Consider the following 18,676-nt stretch of genomic DNA (forward strand, 5'->3'; position numbering starts at 1 on the left):
ACTTTTGCTATTTTTTGCTATTATACTTTTTAAAATATTAAGCTTTTTTCCTTTAATTTGTCCCATTGAAATGAATGGGAAACTTCAGCAATTCTGCTAAAATTTGCTTGTTTTTGAAACTTAACTACTTCCTCATACTTTCACCTAGAACAACCATTCAAATTTTAAAATGTTCACAAATTATTGGGCTATTCAGGTATGATTCAGCTTTTTCAAATCTTTTACTGTTTTACTTTTATGCCTCTTAAAGTTTTGAGTTGCAAAATTGTGATTTTTCACAAAATACATGTGTTGTTATGGTTGCTATGCTCTTGGCTTCCAGTGTGCCACTGAAGGTTTTGCAATTTTCACTTCATGTCCGAACAACTTCCTGCTACTTGCTCAATTTTCACTCAACTTCCACAAATTATACATCAAAACGTAGGTATTTTTGCTGGCTTTCAGAAAATGTCACCATCATTGTTGTGGGATTTATATAATTTTGGCAAATCTCCTCAGACTAACACAAGGTCAGAAAACTCTCCATATAAAGTCAATGGAGAGTTTGTTCAAAATCACCGCTGCATTTCTGTAATGAGAGGCATATTCGAATCGTCATATCTCCTTAACGAAGCAAAGTTAAGACATGAGGCTTGTCCCGGTATATCTTCAGACACTCGTGACGCTCACAATTCAAGAATTATTTTCTCACCTATTACCGTTCTGAAATGAGTTGGACTTGTTTGAGGGTAGGAAATTTGTCCTTCGCTCAGATTTCTTCAGATTTCAAACTGTGGAAATGAACCACTTTTTTTCTCTCGTCATAACTTTTTGTTGGATTTCCACAGAGACCTGAAAATTTCCATGATTGTTCACCAAACCCTGCTGTCTCTTACGGTGAAAGAATGATATCGATACTCCAAATAGATTTAGAGTTAGAAAGCGTTGTTTGAGGGCAAGTCAAGGCAGTTTTTGCTTCGCTCTACTCAGTTATGGTGCATTAGAAGTCAAATATCTTTAATAATTCATATTTTAATGATAAATTGTAAACACTGGAAGATTCCCCCATCTCTTCTGAACAAAACGGTTGTAAGAATGACCGCTCTAGCCCCTACGGTTAGGAAATTATTTTCATTTGTTTGAGGGGAGTCCTCACTATGAGAAATAGGCTGCAATAATCCTGTGCCTCTCTGTGCTGCGTGTGTAAAAAGAGGCACATGTTTTGGCGGGAAAAAGTACACAGGCTCTCTGATTGGTGGATTCAAATTCAGCAGCTCATTATTAAAAAAACAAAACCCTTTTGTGTCATACGGGTAAGAAAGCAGCGAAGCGTTTTTCTCTCTAACAGACCTTTCATCTGTTTTCTCTGCCGTTGCTCTGATGGGACCTGCAGGGTGTTTTTGGTGACGTGGAGGTTTGCACAGTTGCTGCCTGTGGTGTGTGTAGAAATGTTCATGTTCTAGTCCCACTGTGAAGCACATAGACGTGTCCTGACTTCCTGTCTGTCCCACACTCTGTTGTCTCTGTTTGTTGCTGCCAACAGTACAAGTCATCTTTGCAGATTTTACTGAATTAACAAAAACATTTTTACTGAAAGACTTATTCAGTAAACACGTTTGTTACACTGAGACTGAAAAAGAGATCCCTGTTTACGCTCATAGAAAACGAGCCTCTGTTTTACTTTATTGAAATCATTTCTAATCACAGACAGGATCAGCAGCGTGCAGCTGCAGTGAGGTGTTAGTAGAGGAGCTGTGTTTGTGAGCTGTAGTCTGGATCAGGTCTCTGTGGGAGACTCGGGTTACAGTACTTCTGAATATCACACAGCACATTTCTTCAGAATCGGTTGCTGTTTGCTAACATTTGACCTTTGCCCTTTTAGGCTGCCCTTCTGGCGCCCGTCGATGAGGACTTGGGATCTGACAAGAAGCAAACTGGGGGAAGCAGCAGAGTACCAGACTTCCCTCCTCCAGCAGGCCGGGAGATCTTGTTGCGCACCTGTGTGCCGCGACCAGCAGCGTACTCCAAGGCGCTGCCTCAGCGGCTCTTCTGTGTCCTGATGAGGGAGGAGTTTAGGTTGGCCGGAGCCTTTTCTACAGACACGTCCTTCTTTTAAGTCCTGTGAACAATTCACACCTGGGATAAAGATAAGTGAAGGACACAGGATGGAGACTTTCACATAAAACAATAAAGCTGAATTGAACTAAAGTGAATAATTTGAAAATGACTCAGTGTTTTATCAGCGACACGTTACCGCAGCCTTTTAAGATCACTGAACCTGTTACTTCAAAAAACAACATGTAATGTTGAAGGGGACAAAGAGTTAGTTCATGTTTGACACTGATGTTAATCAAAACTTCCAAGATCCAGGTTGAATAAAACAGCATTAGGTGTGTGATTTCACTCTGCTCCACACACCTGCGTGCTCCAATCAGAGACACCAGAGGAACAAGTGATGAATGTGATGGGGAAGCATACGCAGGTGTGACATACAGAGCCGTGGGAATTACAGGACATTATTACTGTTGATATATTCTCAGCGATCAGCTGTTAGTGAAGAGCATGAAAACCTTACTGCACGTCGGTCAGCTCAACTTAGCTCGCTGGATAATTTACTTGTCAGCTTGAAAACATTTAACTTTAACAAAATGTTCACCAACACGGGTCAGTGTAGGTCACTGAGTCATCCTGCACACTAGCCCTGCCCCGCCCACCTGTGTTTATACACCTCTGCAGCCCCTCCTCCTTCAGCCGGGACATTTGTTCTAGCCTTCATTCATAAACTCGGCTTTCTAACATGCAGCTAAAGTTCAGTCTGCATGCTCGACCCACATACTCCTGGTAGCTGAAGTGAAATACTGCTGTGCGTAAGGGTCGGGCGGGTGACCACGTCACCTGGTCATGGGGTAAATGCTGCGGCCGGGTTCAACTCTGACCTGAGGCCCTTTATTTCTCCCTCCCTGCTTTGCTGTCTGGTCTTTATTGTGCTATTAAATACAGACAAAAAAGTTTGTTCTCCTCCTTCCATCACCACCTTTGTTGCATGTAGAAAAGTGTCATATAGAACCAGTCGTTACTTTAATGGTCTGAACTAAACGGTCGGGTGGCGCCAACAGCGACTAAGAATTTTCTGGGCCAACAGGATTTGTGTTTCAGTCCCTGATAAACTGACCCATCCTCTAAAAAACAAAACCCAAAAACTATATTTACAAGATAAATGATCAGAAATAGTAACGACAACAAAAGCACAGGAATCATAGATCCAACGGGACAGGCTCGTTACAATGAAGGAAAACACTGAGCGACTGTTGAGGCCCTTATTAGTCCTACAAAACATAACAGAAATGTTACAATAAAACACAGAGGCCTTTATTGTCACGTCCATCGTACTGTGACTCCTCAGCACATTCATCTCCAATCAGCAGCTTCCTTCACTGACCCAATCACAGGTCTCAGGCCAGCTGTTGTACTCAGGTTTGGATTATTTGCTGAGGTTTTAGATCTCTGGACCAAAGCCTTTAAAAGGAAACAGTTTCTCAGAGGTTACATCAGTAAATATGATCTCACTGTTACAGTGATCATTCACATCTCTGATTAACCTCTGAAGAGACACATTTGGTCCTTAGCGACGCCTCTGTCACAGGCGTCTGTCAGAACAACAGCGTGTGTTTGACACAGTCCATCATGAAGAGAAGCAGTTTTTCTTCTGAATTAGTGAAATAACTGGTCTGTAAATTACAGTAACACGAGTGTCATTGTTAAAACACAGTTTATGAAACACTTAATTTGTTGTTAACTTATTGACAACGTAAACATTTGCTGGTTGCCACTGTAACTGATGACTGTGTGGTCACATGACTGAAAAGTAAACAAATATCACAAAATAAAGAAATGCCTCCAACTTGTGTTACGAGTAGTTAGTGTGCAGAAACACGGCTGCAGGGTCAGCCCTCCCTCCACAGTCGCTCATCAGGCTGGTCGCAGCGCGTTTGCCTGTCTACTGATGTCTGCATGAGCAGAAACACCAATTTGAGTGATGTTATGTAATTCAGGATTCAATCAATGTGTCAGTGTTTGTTACTTTGTTACATTAATTTTTTAACCACGCTATTTTGTTGTGGGATGAACTTCTGCAAACAACAACATATGGCAACAAAAAACAAAACTTGCAGTTGGAATCGATGGAGCTGTGAGATGATGGGATGTCGACTGGTTCACTAACCATTAACATTTGGGATATTAGGATAACAGTAGCGTGTAAACATAAGCAGTGCAAACACTTCCTATAACGACACATTTACAGTCTAGTTTGGGGAAAGCTGAGGAATTAGGGTGAAGAGACGGTGGATGTTTAACCCTCCCTTGGTTTGACAGCTCGCTCAGCCAGCGAGTTATGAATGATGTTCTTGATAGACTCCGCCCCCGCGCCTTCTAGGAAAGTGTGGTGATCTCCCTTGATGACGTGGACCGACACCTCGCCATCACAGACCTGAAGAAAGACGCAGTACACAGTTTGGACATTGGAAGGCTCAGACAGAGTTTATAGAAACACACACAAGCGCACACACGCACAGTGAAGATAAGTACTACAGACTGATGTAAATGTGCATCGGTACCTCGCTGAGCTTATAGTCAGCTCCCAGGTTTTGCTCATATTCGCTGCTGGTTTCGGCGCGCAGCAGCTTCACGCTGCCGTGGTATTTTGCAGTAGGTACATATGCATCAGCAGCCTTTAGCTTGTAGTAGAAGGCGGAGGCTGCAAAGTGCAGTGAGTCTCGGTCGATGTCCTTGTGAGCGGAGGTGATTAGGTCCACGGCCACACTGACGCGTGCATTCAGGTCTGACAGCGGGAGCAGAGTCTCCAAAAGCTGTAGGATGTAACCATGGAGACGACTGTAAGTTCATAGCAAACGTTACCGCGTGCTCGCGGAGATATTGTTGTTTTCAGAAAAGTAAGTGACACATAATTAATGAACATCACAGATCTTATGTATATGAAAATGCAAAATGAAGATGTTTTGATATTCAGGAGTTACAAATGTCAGCTTTCAGTGAGAAACTGTACGAAGGTTTGATTTAACCGCATGTTTTACTTTAGTCTCCATAACAGCTCCAAACATCACATCATTGTTGAGTCAAACCTGCACCACACACAGACTGTGCTGGAACAGCAGCTCCAGACTGTGTTACAGTCACCATCTTTACCTTACAGGCGCCGTGAGGCAAAAGCTCAGGTTGTGTGGCCTTTAACGCTGATGCCACATAAAGGAATACTTGTGTGTGAACCTGTGGGTCAGAGACAGTATACCTTGTTGTATTCAATGCCAGTGAACTGCTGGATGAAGGCACACAAGGCTTCAGTCTCAGCCTCAGACTCGTTGCCGGGTGTTAGCTTGGCTCTGTAGCTCTGCAAATCAAAAACACAGTTAAACCTGTTCACATGCAGATCATGTGACCAGAGCTCATCCTTCAAAACCAACATCACACACGCTATACAGCATATACATGAAATAAAGATGCGCGAGTGTTTCTCTGACCTGTGTGTACGCTGCCACATATGAATGTGAGCCATCAAAGAGAAACAGGAACTCCACAGGCTGATTCTGGGTCTGCAGCTGAGAGCACATTTCAAATGCTACACAGGCACCAGAAGAATATCCAGCGACTCTGTACGGGCCGTCCGGCTGCACCTGCCTGACGCAGCTCACGTAGTAGGCAGCCAGGGACTCAATGCTATCCAGAGGAGCAGCTGCAAAGGAAACACATGAGGGGAGTTAGTTTGGCTGCACAGTGACATAAACAGCTGATGCACAACATGTGAGTGACAAAGGTCTGAGAACAGAACCACAAACTTTTAAACTGTGAAACAAAGAAAACATGAAATCACATCAGGCCTTTGGTTTTCCTCAGGCCATTATGGAGGGAGCTGTATATGTACAAGTGTTTGTAGTTTCACCTTTGAACAGTCAGACTTTCAGCTTTAACACATTTTGCTGTTTAACAGTTACACACGTTTTGATACACATGATTGTGACACCTGGTGAGGACGCACACTCATCATTTGATGACAAGTAAGGACACGTAGTTTCCACGATGGTTCAAAGTGTTGATTTTGTGTTTTAAAGTTTTTCTCTGTGACTGTAAAGTCATTTTAATATGAGCCCCATTATGCTGACAAACCCACGCAGACGATGCACACAGCTCAGCAACACCAACAAGCCTGAAAGTCAAATGACATGAAAAGTTATCCATGAGGCGCCAAAACACAACAACAGCTGCAGCAAAGGCTCTTTGTACTGTAAGATGAAGATCCTACAAAAGTAGAAGCCTCACAAACCACATGTAGACTGGTTGTGCAAACTCCCACAGACCCTGCAGTCGAGAGGATAACAAGCTGCTCCAGTGATCATGACCAGGACACAAACTGCTTCCTCCTGAATCAGAGGCCTGACTGACAGACACACCCTGGCATAGAGGAGGCTGAGGAGTGTGACAGTTGGAGCACACGCTCAGGTCTAGGTCTTTAAACAGGGGAACCACCACCCCAGTGTGCCAGTCCAGAGGCAGCATCCCAGAGCTTCACGCAGCGCCGTGTCAGCCAGGACGGCCCTGCAACACCAGATCCTTCTCATCAGCCTCAGGTCTGTCCTAAATCCTAGCAGGAGCTACCACGACGCGTACCACAAAATGCATCGCACTGGTTCTTCCCAGTAGTTGGAACTGGTTGTCTGCTTGCCAATGAATCCTGCTTATTGGTTCCACTTGTGCTACAATCAGGACGAATTGTAGTGGGTTAGGGTTAGCTGGATATGTGCTGGATATGTGGTGGAGGGTAACTGCAGGAGAAGAAGCTAGTGGGGGAGTAGAGCAGGGGAGGATGTGGGTCCCCGGGGCCTGCTGGAGGGCAAGGGCCATGCCCGATGTGAGTAGCAGCAGGGCCAGTGCGCCCAGGAGCACATCTTTTTCGACCGTAAGGGAGACAGGAGGCCGACTCACTGCCTCGGCTAAATGGAGAGGGAATTTCAGAAGGGCCAGGGCACAAGCATGGACCTTTTTCAGCTGTAAGGGAGACAAGAGCAAGGTGTGACGTAGGTCCCCGGGGCCTGCTGGAGGTCCAGGTCCACGCTTGATTTGAGTAGCAGCAATGGCCAGTGCACCAGGAGCACATCTTTTTCGACTATAAAGGAGACAGGAGGCCGAACAGGTCTCTGACCCTTCAGCATAGACAGGTGGCTGAATGGGCCCCTTGGGCCCTCCAGCCGAGACAGACAGCTCAAACGGGTTCCTCTGACCCTTCAGCGGAGACAGACACCGAACCAGCATGTGTGGAGACCTCTGGCAGTGTGGACACTGGCTGGAGCTTAGTGGCACATTGGCTTGGCTCAGGCAGTGGTATGCAGTCCTCAGAGGGCTGAAAGTGTTCTCCAACACATCCAGCAGAGGACAGAGGACTCTACTAAAAAATCCGACTCTACTAACCTATCAGAGGCTGCTTAAGATCAGAATGCAATCATCTGCAGTTTTCTTCTTAATTAACAATAAACTTAGTGTATATGTACTCCTAAATTTGATGAAAGTGATAAATAATAGACAGCTCTCTCTCTCTATATATTCTGACATTTAACTAATTCAAAAGATATTTCAATATTTATTTATCTAAAACAAAACAAGTTAGAATAGCCTTTATTGTCATTGTACAGAGTACAACGAAATTGGAGTGCCACTCCCTTGGTGCAAGTTTCAATAATAAATATAAATGTAAAATATAAAAAGTACAAAAAAACAATCGTAAGTACTCAAACAATAGTTTGTACAATATATACAGGATAGCAGCATTAATATAATGACAGTATGAATAGCAGCATAATATAATGACAGTGACGGTATGGAATAGGTTCAATTGTTTTTGTTCTTATTTACTACGGTGATAGCTCTGGGAAAGAAGCTATCCCTGAATCTGTTTGTCCTGGTTTTATGTGACCTGTACCGTCGGCCTGACGGTAATAGTTCAAACAGTTGGTTGCTGGGGTGAGAGTAGTCCTTGATGATATTGCCAGCTCTGCTGAGGTACCGAGAGTTTGCAGTGACCTCCATGCTGGGCAGAGAGCAGCCAGTGATCTTCTAGTTGCAAGTTCACTCTAAATTGATGTTTAACAGAAAAAAAATATGTTTTTATGTTTTTTCCCTAAAGTGTATGTAAATATCTGGTTTCAGCTGTGAATATACTGCTGTGTATTGAAATTCCTCTTGTTTTGCATAGAAATATACTGAACAACATACAAAGCATAATATATAAAATAAAATCTACCTGAGTTTTTTCTTTGAAAGAAGCCACTTGTGTCAATTGTTGTGTTCATCAGTACATAACTGAAACCGATTACAGTGCTTTGTTTAGCCGTGGAGGGAAACAACTGAAAATATGAAATAAACACACATGTAAGCTAAGACTCTCTAAAAAAACATCATTGTTGTTGTTCGGATTTTCATTTCCCCATTTGTTGATTCACTCCAAGAGCAAGTAACGTAATATGGGTCAAGTGATCAGTTTGATATCAATCTTTTGTGATACACCGTCATATTTACATTATTTGTACAGTATGAATGATTTGCTTTGGTACCTGGTCAAACTTAAGCTCTCCTCTGTCTGCCTGTCTACGCTTCTCCTGCAGCAGTTTCTCCCCCCTCGCTCACATGCGTAAGTGCTATGCTCAGTCACCCAGTGCCTGAGCTCAGATCATACCAAAATTAGGGTGAATTTACGACTGTGCGCTATGTGCTTCGAATATTGTGTGTAGTTTTTTGTTTTATACAGTTGGCAGTCAGGCATCAGTAACAAAATCACCAGGCTCACAGTAGACAGATTCACAAGAAATTCATTTGGGCTTAGAAGGAATAAAACAAACAGAATCCTTAATTAAGCTTGCGTTAGATTGCAAAATGGTCCCAGATGAAACAGTCTTAACAACACGAAATGCACAGTTCTTTTGTAAAGGTTCTTTTGGTTTGGAAGGAAAAATAAGCACAGACGGAGTCCCCGGAAGTGTCCAAAAAAGTGATTTATTAAACACACACAGTTATACAGTGTGGGAAGCCGGTCTTCGATCTTCTCTGCTCGTTACAGAAAGCTTTATAGCCTAATATGACGTCAGAACATTTCCTAGAACTCAGCTTCTCAGAAACCTAACACTTTCTCAGGCTTTATGTTCCCAGATATGGATGAGGGAAAACATCTGGTCTAAACAATTGTGTGTCCGAGTGTGCAGTTTGTGAGATTGTCTGTCCAGGCCAACAAAAGGTCGCTGTCCTCATCTGACTTTACTTTGGGCCGCCTGGAGCCACAGAGATGCTGGTGGTTTTTGCATAATAGAATATTACAGAGGAATGTGTCTTATTCTGCGTGCTCTGGAATACAAGATTAAGCAGATTTACTAAATGATAAATGATACATGATAATGGTGATGATCAACTGATACTAAGTGATGCAGACTAATGAAATAATAATGAAATAATGGCAGTGAAATTACATGTTTTTCTTGACAACTCCTCCTCTTGGGCTCGCTTGCGAGCCCAACTTACACCAGGATTTGTCTCACTCCTCCGTCCAGCCTACAATCTCCCTCAAAGGCATCATGGACTCCGGCGCAGCTGAACCTGCTGAGCCTGAGCTCAGGGCTCTCTCCAGCATCTTTACTAAAAGCCGCCGGACCAGAGGGATGAGACAACATCCAATCATCAATATGACAAGAAAAACAACAAAAGAAAACATGGCAGACATAACAACACTCTTCCATTGCCCAAAGACAGACGTGAACCAGTCTCCCGGTCCAGTGTTCACACCTGATTGCTCATGCATGGTTTTAGATAACATTTTCAGACTCTCAAGCGCCCTAGTAACCGTACCGTCTGGTGCAGTATTGTTGGGTATGAACGTGCAACACATGTCCCCAAACATGGCACAGACACCACCTTTCTCAGCCAACAACATGTCCAGGGCCATTAGATTCTGGATTCCCATTAACGACGTCGGGCCTAATTGTTCCGCAAGGCCTTCTACCGCGTCCCTAGTGAGATTAGAGAGTCTCAACACATTATAATGGACATAGTTAATGCGATCGACATTTTTATTCGGAGTTATCCATAGAAACACACTTTCAAAGCCGGCCGCTATCTGATTAACTAACTTATACTCATCTGGAACTCCCCTGGGAACTCCTATTGAGTCAATCCAGGTTGGCGAGTCCCATCTTGGGTCATATTTGTGCATACTGTTGCGAAATCGATCAACTTCAGACCAGACAAAAAACAACGGAGGCTCCGGAAAAGTGCAATCAAACGATGAGTTTTATTATCACAGGAGAACAACCAACCGTCAGCATACAGAATGGGTTGCTCTGACAAAAATACACTGGGTTCTGGTTTTATAGGATAACATATCACACCTACGTCAATACAGTTCAAAAATACAGGGTGACAGATGGACAAAAGTTCAATTCGTGCAAACAAGGGTACATCACATATACTTTTAATAACTATAAACTGACATATAACTTCTCCTTTCTTCATTACTTGCCTTTTAAGGTAATAACTTCAGGTCTTAGCATTTCTGAGAGCTAATAATTGGACCCTTGTCATTAATCACTAAGTAAAGTACTTTAGCAGCCAGTCTCAGACTGGAGTAGAAGACGCTTAGACCTTCACTCAAACCTGACTATGTGTATTGTAAGCATGCATGCAATTAACCTGCTATGTTCTCATCTCCCCTCAACATGTATCATCTGGACACTCTCACCAGTGAAGCTTAAAACCTTCTAGACTGGAACATCAACTCTTAACCAAGCACATTTATGCATTGTGTATAAAATGAACTCAACGTATAAAATAGAAAGGTCAATGTGATGACAGACATATTCAATGCAATATAAACCCTGTAAGAAATATTACTGATAAGTGATACTGTGAAACATGTTATTAATACATTCTTCATAAGGCAAATTATATGGTAGTAATAAAAGAATCTCTGAATCCCAACATTCCCTCTTTTGACATTCCCACAGGAATGTCACCATACTTCATGTTGTATCACTCCCTGCCCCACTCTATGGGTTCCAGGTTCATCTGGTAGATGCCCTCAACCCAGCCAGGGTTCGTAACCCTCGCCACTATCTTTACCAACAATCCTCTGACACAAGGAATGATACAACAACCAGCGATGACCAATATTCCCAAAAATACAGCCAATGAGCACATCACTGATATAGCCACACCTTTCCATTGTCCAAACACAGATGTCATCCAGGATGCCAGCGGGTTTTCAATACCTGGGCCCTGTGCTTCGTACGTCGCTTACTACATCCAAGATCAAATGAAACATCCAAGACCAAATCATCGCGCTAACTCTGAGCTCGCTATTCCGGTTCCCCGAACACACCTGTTGTTGACGATTAGTATAGCTGGATGAAGTAATGTGAGATCACTGGGTGGCCCAACAGGGGCTACGCATCGATAGTAGAAACATTGATCGGCAACCCTTTGATTGGTCGGCGAAAATGTCGAAGGAGCGCGCTCGGTATTTTTCGGCAGCAGAGCAAGAACTCTTGAGTGAGGGATTTCAGGAGTTTCAGAGTTTAATTAAAACGCAAGGGAACACTGCAAAGGCTGCAAAAGCAAGGAGAGAGGGCTGGCAGAAAGTTGCTGACAAATCAAACTCGTAAGTAATTCAATAATAACAATAATAATGGAGTGGATTTATATAGCGCTTTTCAAGGCACCCAAAGCGCTTTACAATGCCACTATTCATTCACTCTCACATTCACACACTGGTGGAGGCAGCTACGGTTGTAGCCACAGCTGCCCTGGGGCAGACTGACAGAAGCCAGGCTGCCATATTGCGCCATCGGCCCCTCTGGCCAACACCAGTAGGCGGTAGGGTAGATTTATCATATCACACCATATTATCCAATATTATATTACATTATATTATATTATAATATGTTATATTATATCCCCTTTCACATTAGAGCCACAACAGGACCCACTAGAACATGGGAACAAGTAAAAGTGAAATATAAGAATATTCTACAGAATGGTAATATTTATCACTTATATTGCTTGTCGTCTCTTGGAAAGAGACCCTGGAATACTCTGTTTGTTTGTTCATAACAGCAACCAAGAAAAGGGCAGAGCAAAAAAAAAGACAGGTGGTGGTCCTGCACCCCCTCGTCAACAAGTTGGTTAAGTAAATAATACCCTCACGGGAAAATCGATATCTCTCTATGAGCACACTGTCGCGCTGAGCTAAAGGATCCTGTCTGTCCCGCAATATACGCTGAATTCTGAGGACTCTCCTTATCAATCTTGCACCTTCCGCAATGGGTTGCTCGCGTAAACGGACAGGATATGACTGCGACAGACTTCCCAAATCCACCTTAGCTTTTATAGCCGTGGTCTCTCATCTTGATTACACGAAGTAATTTACAATTACTACTCTGAAATATGAATTACATCTGTAATAATCACATACATGTAATAGAATGTTAATAGTACATTTCCCTTTTTTAGGGAATGACCTGTATGTATCTGTGTGAAATCAATAAAAGGATCAAGTGCTGCATTATCTTTAGTTACATTGATGTTATTTATTTATGGTGAAACAGTGGTGGAATATCGCTGTTGCTTTCGTATGAATGACGCGGACATACCTGCGTGGCCGCGATCTAATCCTGTTTACATAAAGTAAACCTGCTCCCCAGCAGGTTTACGCTTACGGCTCTGTTGCTATGACACCAAGTCCCGGATGGGCTTCGGGGAACCGAACGATCCAGGATCACGCGAAATCGTCAACAATCTCATCCAGCTAACTCACTTAGCGCGGTACGAAGAACAGGCCCCTGAGTGCTCATGCATGGTTTTAGACAAAGTTTTCAGGCCCTGCAGAGCTCGGGTTACTGAGCCACCTGGGGCAGTATTATTGGGGATATACGTGCAGCACATATCTCCAAACATCGAGCACACACCTCCCCTCTCTGCCAATAACATGTCAAGCGCCATCCTATTTTGAACTCCCATCAGAGAACTTGGACCCAATTGTTCTGCGAACCCCATCATGGCGTCCCTGGTTAGGTTAGAAAGTCTCAGCAGATTGTAATGAACATAGTTAATGCGGTCAACATTCTTATTAGGTGTTACCCAAAGGAATATACTCTCAAATCCTGCAGCTATCGGATTCACCAGCTTATATTCGTCTGGAACTCCCCTAGGCGAGTTCAGGCGAGGATCATAAGCATGTGTACCTTGGGTCCCTCTTTTGACCAAAACATGTCTCAGACATCTGGCGGCTAGAGTACGTGTGTTGCGTTGTGGAATAGCCTTTACCTGATTCCCAATCAGCATGAGTGGAGCTCCTAATCGCACCATCGCACATGTCCCTACGCTTCCTATAGGAACATGAACCAACAGAGTATTTTCCCCACAATAATAATAGAGCCCACTTCCTGCCCAGGTTCCAATTACCGTGCTAGGGCCGCTTACATTGTTGGTGGTTCGTCCCTGAAGTGTGACGGCACACCAAGTTGGATCGATCTCTCCCACCTTGTACTTTTCATTATCAGTAGAGAACTTAAAACATGCATAGTTAGCTTGTTTTGGCATAAATGGTCCCACTGTTGTCTGACACTTTCCATCTACTACTGGCTCCTGTACATTTAATGACGTCACACAAATCTAACATGAATGAGCTGGTAGACCCTTTAACATAGTTCAACTCTATGCCATTATTTCTGCTGAGACATTCATCACCTTTACCTGACCCCTCGCGCTTTTGTCTTTCTAGCGATCCTGTTTTAGGACCTACAGTCTCAGGAACTGCTGGGCTGGACTGGCCTCCGTGTTCAGACAAGGGGTCCGGAGTGCCTTGCAAAATACAGACAAAAGACAACAGAGCCATGGTTACTATTATCGCATATAATACACATGTAGTTGTAAGGAACATTTTAATACGTTTCTTCCCATTACGTGTCTCTGATTCGGTTGTTTGCATCATGTTATATAAACTTTGTATTCTAGACTTGTTATATAGATTTTAGATTCTGGACTGAAACTCCCCTCTTTGTGGAGCCTTTAACTTATCACTGCCCCTTTCTGATGGCGTGACGACCTTCTCCGCTGCTGCTCTTCTTTCTTCAGCCTTCCAGGTGGACTACTGAATGGCCTGTTGCACAGGTGAGAGGGTTTATTCTGCCTCTGTTTGTTGACACCTGTGTTGGTTGAAGCCTCTTCCTCAACCAAGCTCTCATGTGCTGGTGCACACTGCGACCAGTGATACCAGGTGTCGCCCTTCCCTTTCAGTTGGACTGCTGTAGCTGTCCTGGCAACGACCTCGTATGGACCAGTCCAGCGTGGCTCCTTCCACTTGCGTTTGAGCACCTTCAGCCACACCACCTTTGCCTCCGGGGTCGCCCTGTCCACAGCGTGTAATCCAGATGTGACCTGTTTGCGAAACTGGAGATTCTTGCCACCCCTGTGGTCGCTGTGTTACTGGAATGTTCTCCTGTAAAGGACAGAAAACAAAAAGCCTCTCTCTGGTACACCTCACTAATCTACTGTGTTCATCTAATGTTCCCTTAATTATTCAAAGTTGGTTCAAGATATCATGTTCTGGGCTCTATCCTTTATATTAACTTTACTTAATCTAAATGCTCTTTATGTGTGTAAAGAGTTTATCTTCTAACCAGGATTCAGTTCATTTTAATCCTTCAACTTAAACATGAAAATAACAATGTCTGCCTCAGTTTTACCATATCTAAATCATCAAACACCCCAAAAGTCCTAAAATGATCCTAAACCCATTTCAACTTAAACCTTAAATCCCCCCTTTATTTTGACACATGAAATGTGTCAAAATAATGTACAAAACTAAAAATGCTCAGTTTTCCCCACTCATGATCCAATCTATGTCATGAAAATGAACTTAAAACAGAACAGTCATCAGTCATGTGCTTAGCCTTAGTCCAGTCTTTACCTCAGTGTCCAGTTGGTCCAACCTTAGTTCAGTTCGTCCGTCCAGTCACCGTCCATTCATACGTATTCACACCAGGTATTTCCTCTTTCTTGCCGAGACAACAAGAAACTGTTCCTCTTTCACAGTTGCGAGTAAACATAACTAACCTCTCACCTATAAATGATTCTCTCTAACTAAGTGTGTGTGTGTATATGTCGTCCTCAAATGCTCTCTCATCTCACCCGTTGCACTTCTGACCTTCCACCAGACCAGAGGCTCATCAAATAGCCTCGTCTAACCTGCTCCTCAGAATAACTTAGACTCTGCTTTCATTAATGCAAACTTTCTGCAACTTAGTCTTTCTGAAAGACACACACTGTTTAAACCTCTGAATGCAATATCAATGCTGCAGATTATATTATTAATGCAATGGTGATGATGACGATTATTTAACAATAGCAGTAAAATAATTTCTCTGCTCCACACTCCCTCTCTCGACCTCTGGTACACCAGAGGTCGCAATACATTGTGTCCTCGCTCTGACCCTCTCTTGTGGTCCATCCGGCCTCGGGCCTCCAGGATCCTCACCCCCTGTGGTCGCCGAGATCTTCTGCAAAGGAAACAAAACACCTTTTCCTGCATCTCCCTAACTTATCATAGTTGGGACTCTTTAATCAAAAGCCTTATCCTAATTATGTTCTTGACTTATAGACTTGTATTTATATATATTCTTCAACGTTACTCATCATTTTACCACTCTCTTAAAACGCTGACACTAACTTCATTTTAAAACCTCACATTTCCTATGTTATAACCTGTTTTTGATATAGCCTTTTTATTTCATTTTGCTCCTTTTAATGTAACAATACCTTATAATTCTAGTTTATCAGACTTAATCAAAACCTATGCTTTCCTTCCTTTGGTCCTTCTTTAAATCAGAACATTTTGTCTTCTGAAAGTTTTATTTCTGCTTCTGCCAACATGTTTAGTTAACGAGCTCGACTGGACAGAAACAATCACAACTGCTGAACCTGCACTGTGCTCATGGTTAAAATTCCACAACATTTTGTCTTCTGAATATTGTATTTTTGCTTCAAAACTGCTTCTAGCACAACAAGAGTCAGCGGAGGCTGGAATGACAACAACAACAACAATCTTGTGCTTAACATAAAACATTTACCATTTAACATAAAACAAAAAATAACACAAGTAACAAAAATAACACAAGTAACTTAAAAAAGCTTCAGTCCACATTTCAGTTAGTTGAGCTCGCTGTTGCTCCAGAGGAGGCCCTCAGCTGGCCGGGCTGGAGCCGAGGCCCCGGGGATGCTGCTACGTGTCGCGCTGCTCTCCAGCTCCACTGGCTGGTCAAACACAGTCATTATCGAATAATTGTCCACCATGAGGCACGACGGGTCGTCCGACTGTCCAGGAACTTTACCAAGGTCATAGTTCTTCCATGTGACATTATCAGTGCACACCTGCCACGGAGAACCTCTGAGGGCAAGTGCTCTTTCAGCCTGCACGTCTGCCCATTTGCGCTCCTCACTTCTCTCCGAGTCCATCGGTGAGGAGTGTTGCATCTGGTCCAGCAGCATACTCACAGTATATATGGGCTGCTGCTGCTGCTGCAGAGGTGTGCTGGCCTCTGAGCGCTCTGTCTGTGTGTAGATGGAGCAGAGCTGGAACAGCTTCTCTCTGGTTTCCTGAGGGGGGGGATGCTCCATGTCATCCAGGACTAGCTGGATCAGGTGAGGTGTGCTGATGCAGGGGGCATCCAGACATGCAGAGAGAAGCTGCTGCCACCTCAGCTTGATGCGGTTGATGAAAATCCTGTCCTTCATTCTGGCTTTCTTCTGCAACCTTGTCTCAAAATGATATTCAAATTTGTTGTTGTTGCAGAGGAAGACTTCTGAAATCCATGCAGAAATATAGAAACACCTGTGACCGTTGGGCTCTTTGCTGAGCAGCTTCAGTTCCACAAAGAGCTTCTCCAGGAAGAGGTGAATGAAAGACGAAGAGTTAAGCATCTTTAGCAGGGGCAGCCAAAAGCGCAGGAAGGTTTGTGGGACTCTGGGCTCAGTGGGACTGGCACTGTCAGATGTTGCACAGCCTAATGCTTCCAGCTGCTCCATGGTAGGAACAAGAAAACCGTCTTCCAGCAGCACATCAATCAACAGCTCCCTGGACCCCAGTGCAAACTGCTTGATCTCACCCAGCAACGAACTCATGTCTGCTAAGGGGGCCTGCCACAAGCTCTTCCCCTTGTCTTCAGGAGACCCATCATCAAAAGCTTGGTACTGGCCCTTCTGAAAAGAGATCAGCAGCTCCCGAGCGTTTCTGCAGGCATCCACTTCTTTCTGCCTGGCAACGAGCTGCTCATCGGGGCCTCCTCCCAGCTGTCTGGACCAAAACTCCTGCTGGAGCCACTCCAGGGCCACCTTACATCCCTTTCGGCACCATTTCAAAGAAGGAAGAGTCCCATGCATGATTTCGTGCCTCAGATCCACCACCCACTCGGGGATGTTCAAGTTTCCAGCCAGTTGCCTCAGCGGCCGGGCCTTTCTCCCCTGCTGGCGATCCGTGATAAGATTAACAAATCTTACCAGGGCCGTCCCGTACATCAGGGTCAAGTCATCTCCGGTAAGCTGTCCGGACCGGTCCCGCACCTGGCAGCGCACGAGGTCTGCTGTGCAGTCCACGGCCACGGGAAAACTATTAGCGCACCTGGCCCTCCAAGCCGATATCCTCTCTAACGCAAACCTCTGCAGAGAGGAGTCCATCGAGTAAAGGTAGTCCCGAACCTGATCCCACTCCGCTTTGTTAAGCCAGGCTACCACATGGCGTGTTTTCTCAGAGCCCTTTTTATTCATTGTGCGCGCTCCGGACCTCACGCTCAATCTCTCACTCACCGGGAAAAGCCGCTCGCCTCACGCAGAGACCACTCGCAGATTTATATGACAGAGGACCGCGTTCAGAGCTTCGAGTTTTACAGTTGCTTGTCGCACAGCAACCAGGAAATGACGCTAACGTTTTCTTCGGCTTCGTTTGTGGCTGACGTTCACCCTGCGGGCACGCTGACGCCACCTGCTGGATTGGAGGATGGAGCGATGGTTCTACAGAGCGCTTATTTACATGATGCTGGTCATAAACGAGCTTTCTTTGGCTATGGTCAATGGCGTGTCCAGCGGGGTGGCCTGGGGGGGGGCACAGGCCACCCCCCCAACCAGACTGGCCACCCCAGGTGCCACCCCAAAGGCAAAACAATAAAATTCAATCAAATATCAAATGTCCGATTATGTTTTCACGGTGACGCTCAGATATCCGAGTGTAAGTGAATGCAGCATCGGCTTCTGCGCTATGTGCATCACGTTAGCAAAGGTAGGAGAGCCAAGCACGAAAGACGTCACTGCAGGAAACAATTTTTCGGTGAAAGAAAATGAGGACAGAATAAATGTCCCGGTAAGTAATATTAAGTTTGTTGAGTTTAGTAAACTTCGGCGAAATTAGAATACCAAGGAAAAAATAACACTTAAAGAATTATTGCAGCCGTGGAATATTTCAGACAGTATGCTACAGAGGGCAGCTAACATAAGAGTTATGAGTTATAAGATGTAATCTAAGTCGTAACATTGCTGTATGGAGCTGCAGATTTGGTTGCAGGTTAACATAGCTGGACTGGCCATCGGGCTTATTTGACTT

The 18,676-nt window shown here is 44.1% G+C and overlaps 2 protein-coding genes across 2 annotated transcripts; both read right to left on the reverse strand.

Moving 5' to 3' along the window:
- Positions 1-3,395: 3,395 nt before the first annotated feature.
- LOC113034367 (fatty acid synthase-like) lies at positions 3,396-5,737 on the reverse strand. Its single transcript, XM_026188854.1, has 4 exons — positions 5,517-5,737; positions 5,288-5,386; positions 4,596-4,847; positions 3,396-4,468 (listed from the first exon to the last, which is right to left on the reverse strand). The coding sequence occupies exons 1-4, from the start codon at positions 5,604-5,606 to the stop codon at positions 4,331-4,333; spliced, it is 579 nt and encodes a 192-aa protein (XP_026044639.1). The 5' UTR covers positions 5,607-5,737; the 3' UTR covers positions 3,396-4,330.
- Positions 5,738-16,161: 10,424 nt separating this feature from the next.
- On the reverse strand, positions 16,162-18,066 carry LOC113033669 (ribosomal biogenesis protein LAS1L-like). Its single transcript, XM_026187696.1, has one exon. The coding sequence runs from the start codon at positions 17,845-17,847 to the stop codon at positions 16,234-16,236; it is 1,614 nt and encodes a 537-aa protein (XP_026043481.1). The 5' UTR covers positions 17,848-18,066; the 3' UTR covers positions 16,162-16,233.
- Positions 18,067-18,676: the final 610 nt, after the last annotated feature.

This window comes from Astatotilapia calliptera, chromosome 12 (genome assembly GCF_900246225.1).
Source record: "Astatotilapia calliptera chromosome 12, fAstCal1.2, whole genome shotgun sequence".
In the NCBI taxonomy this organism is placed as follows: Eukaryota; Metazoa; Chordata; class Actinopteri; order Cichliformes; family Cichlidae; genus Astatotilapia; species Astatotilapia calliptera.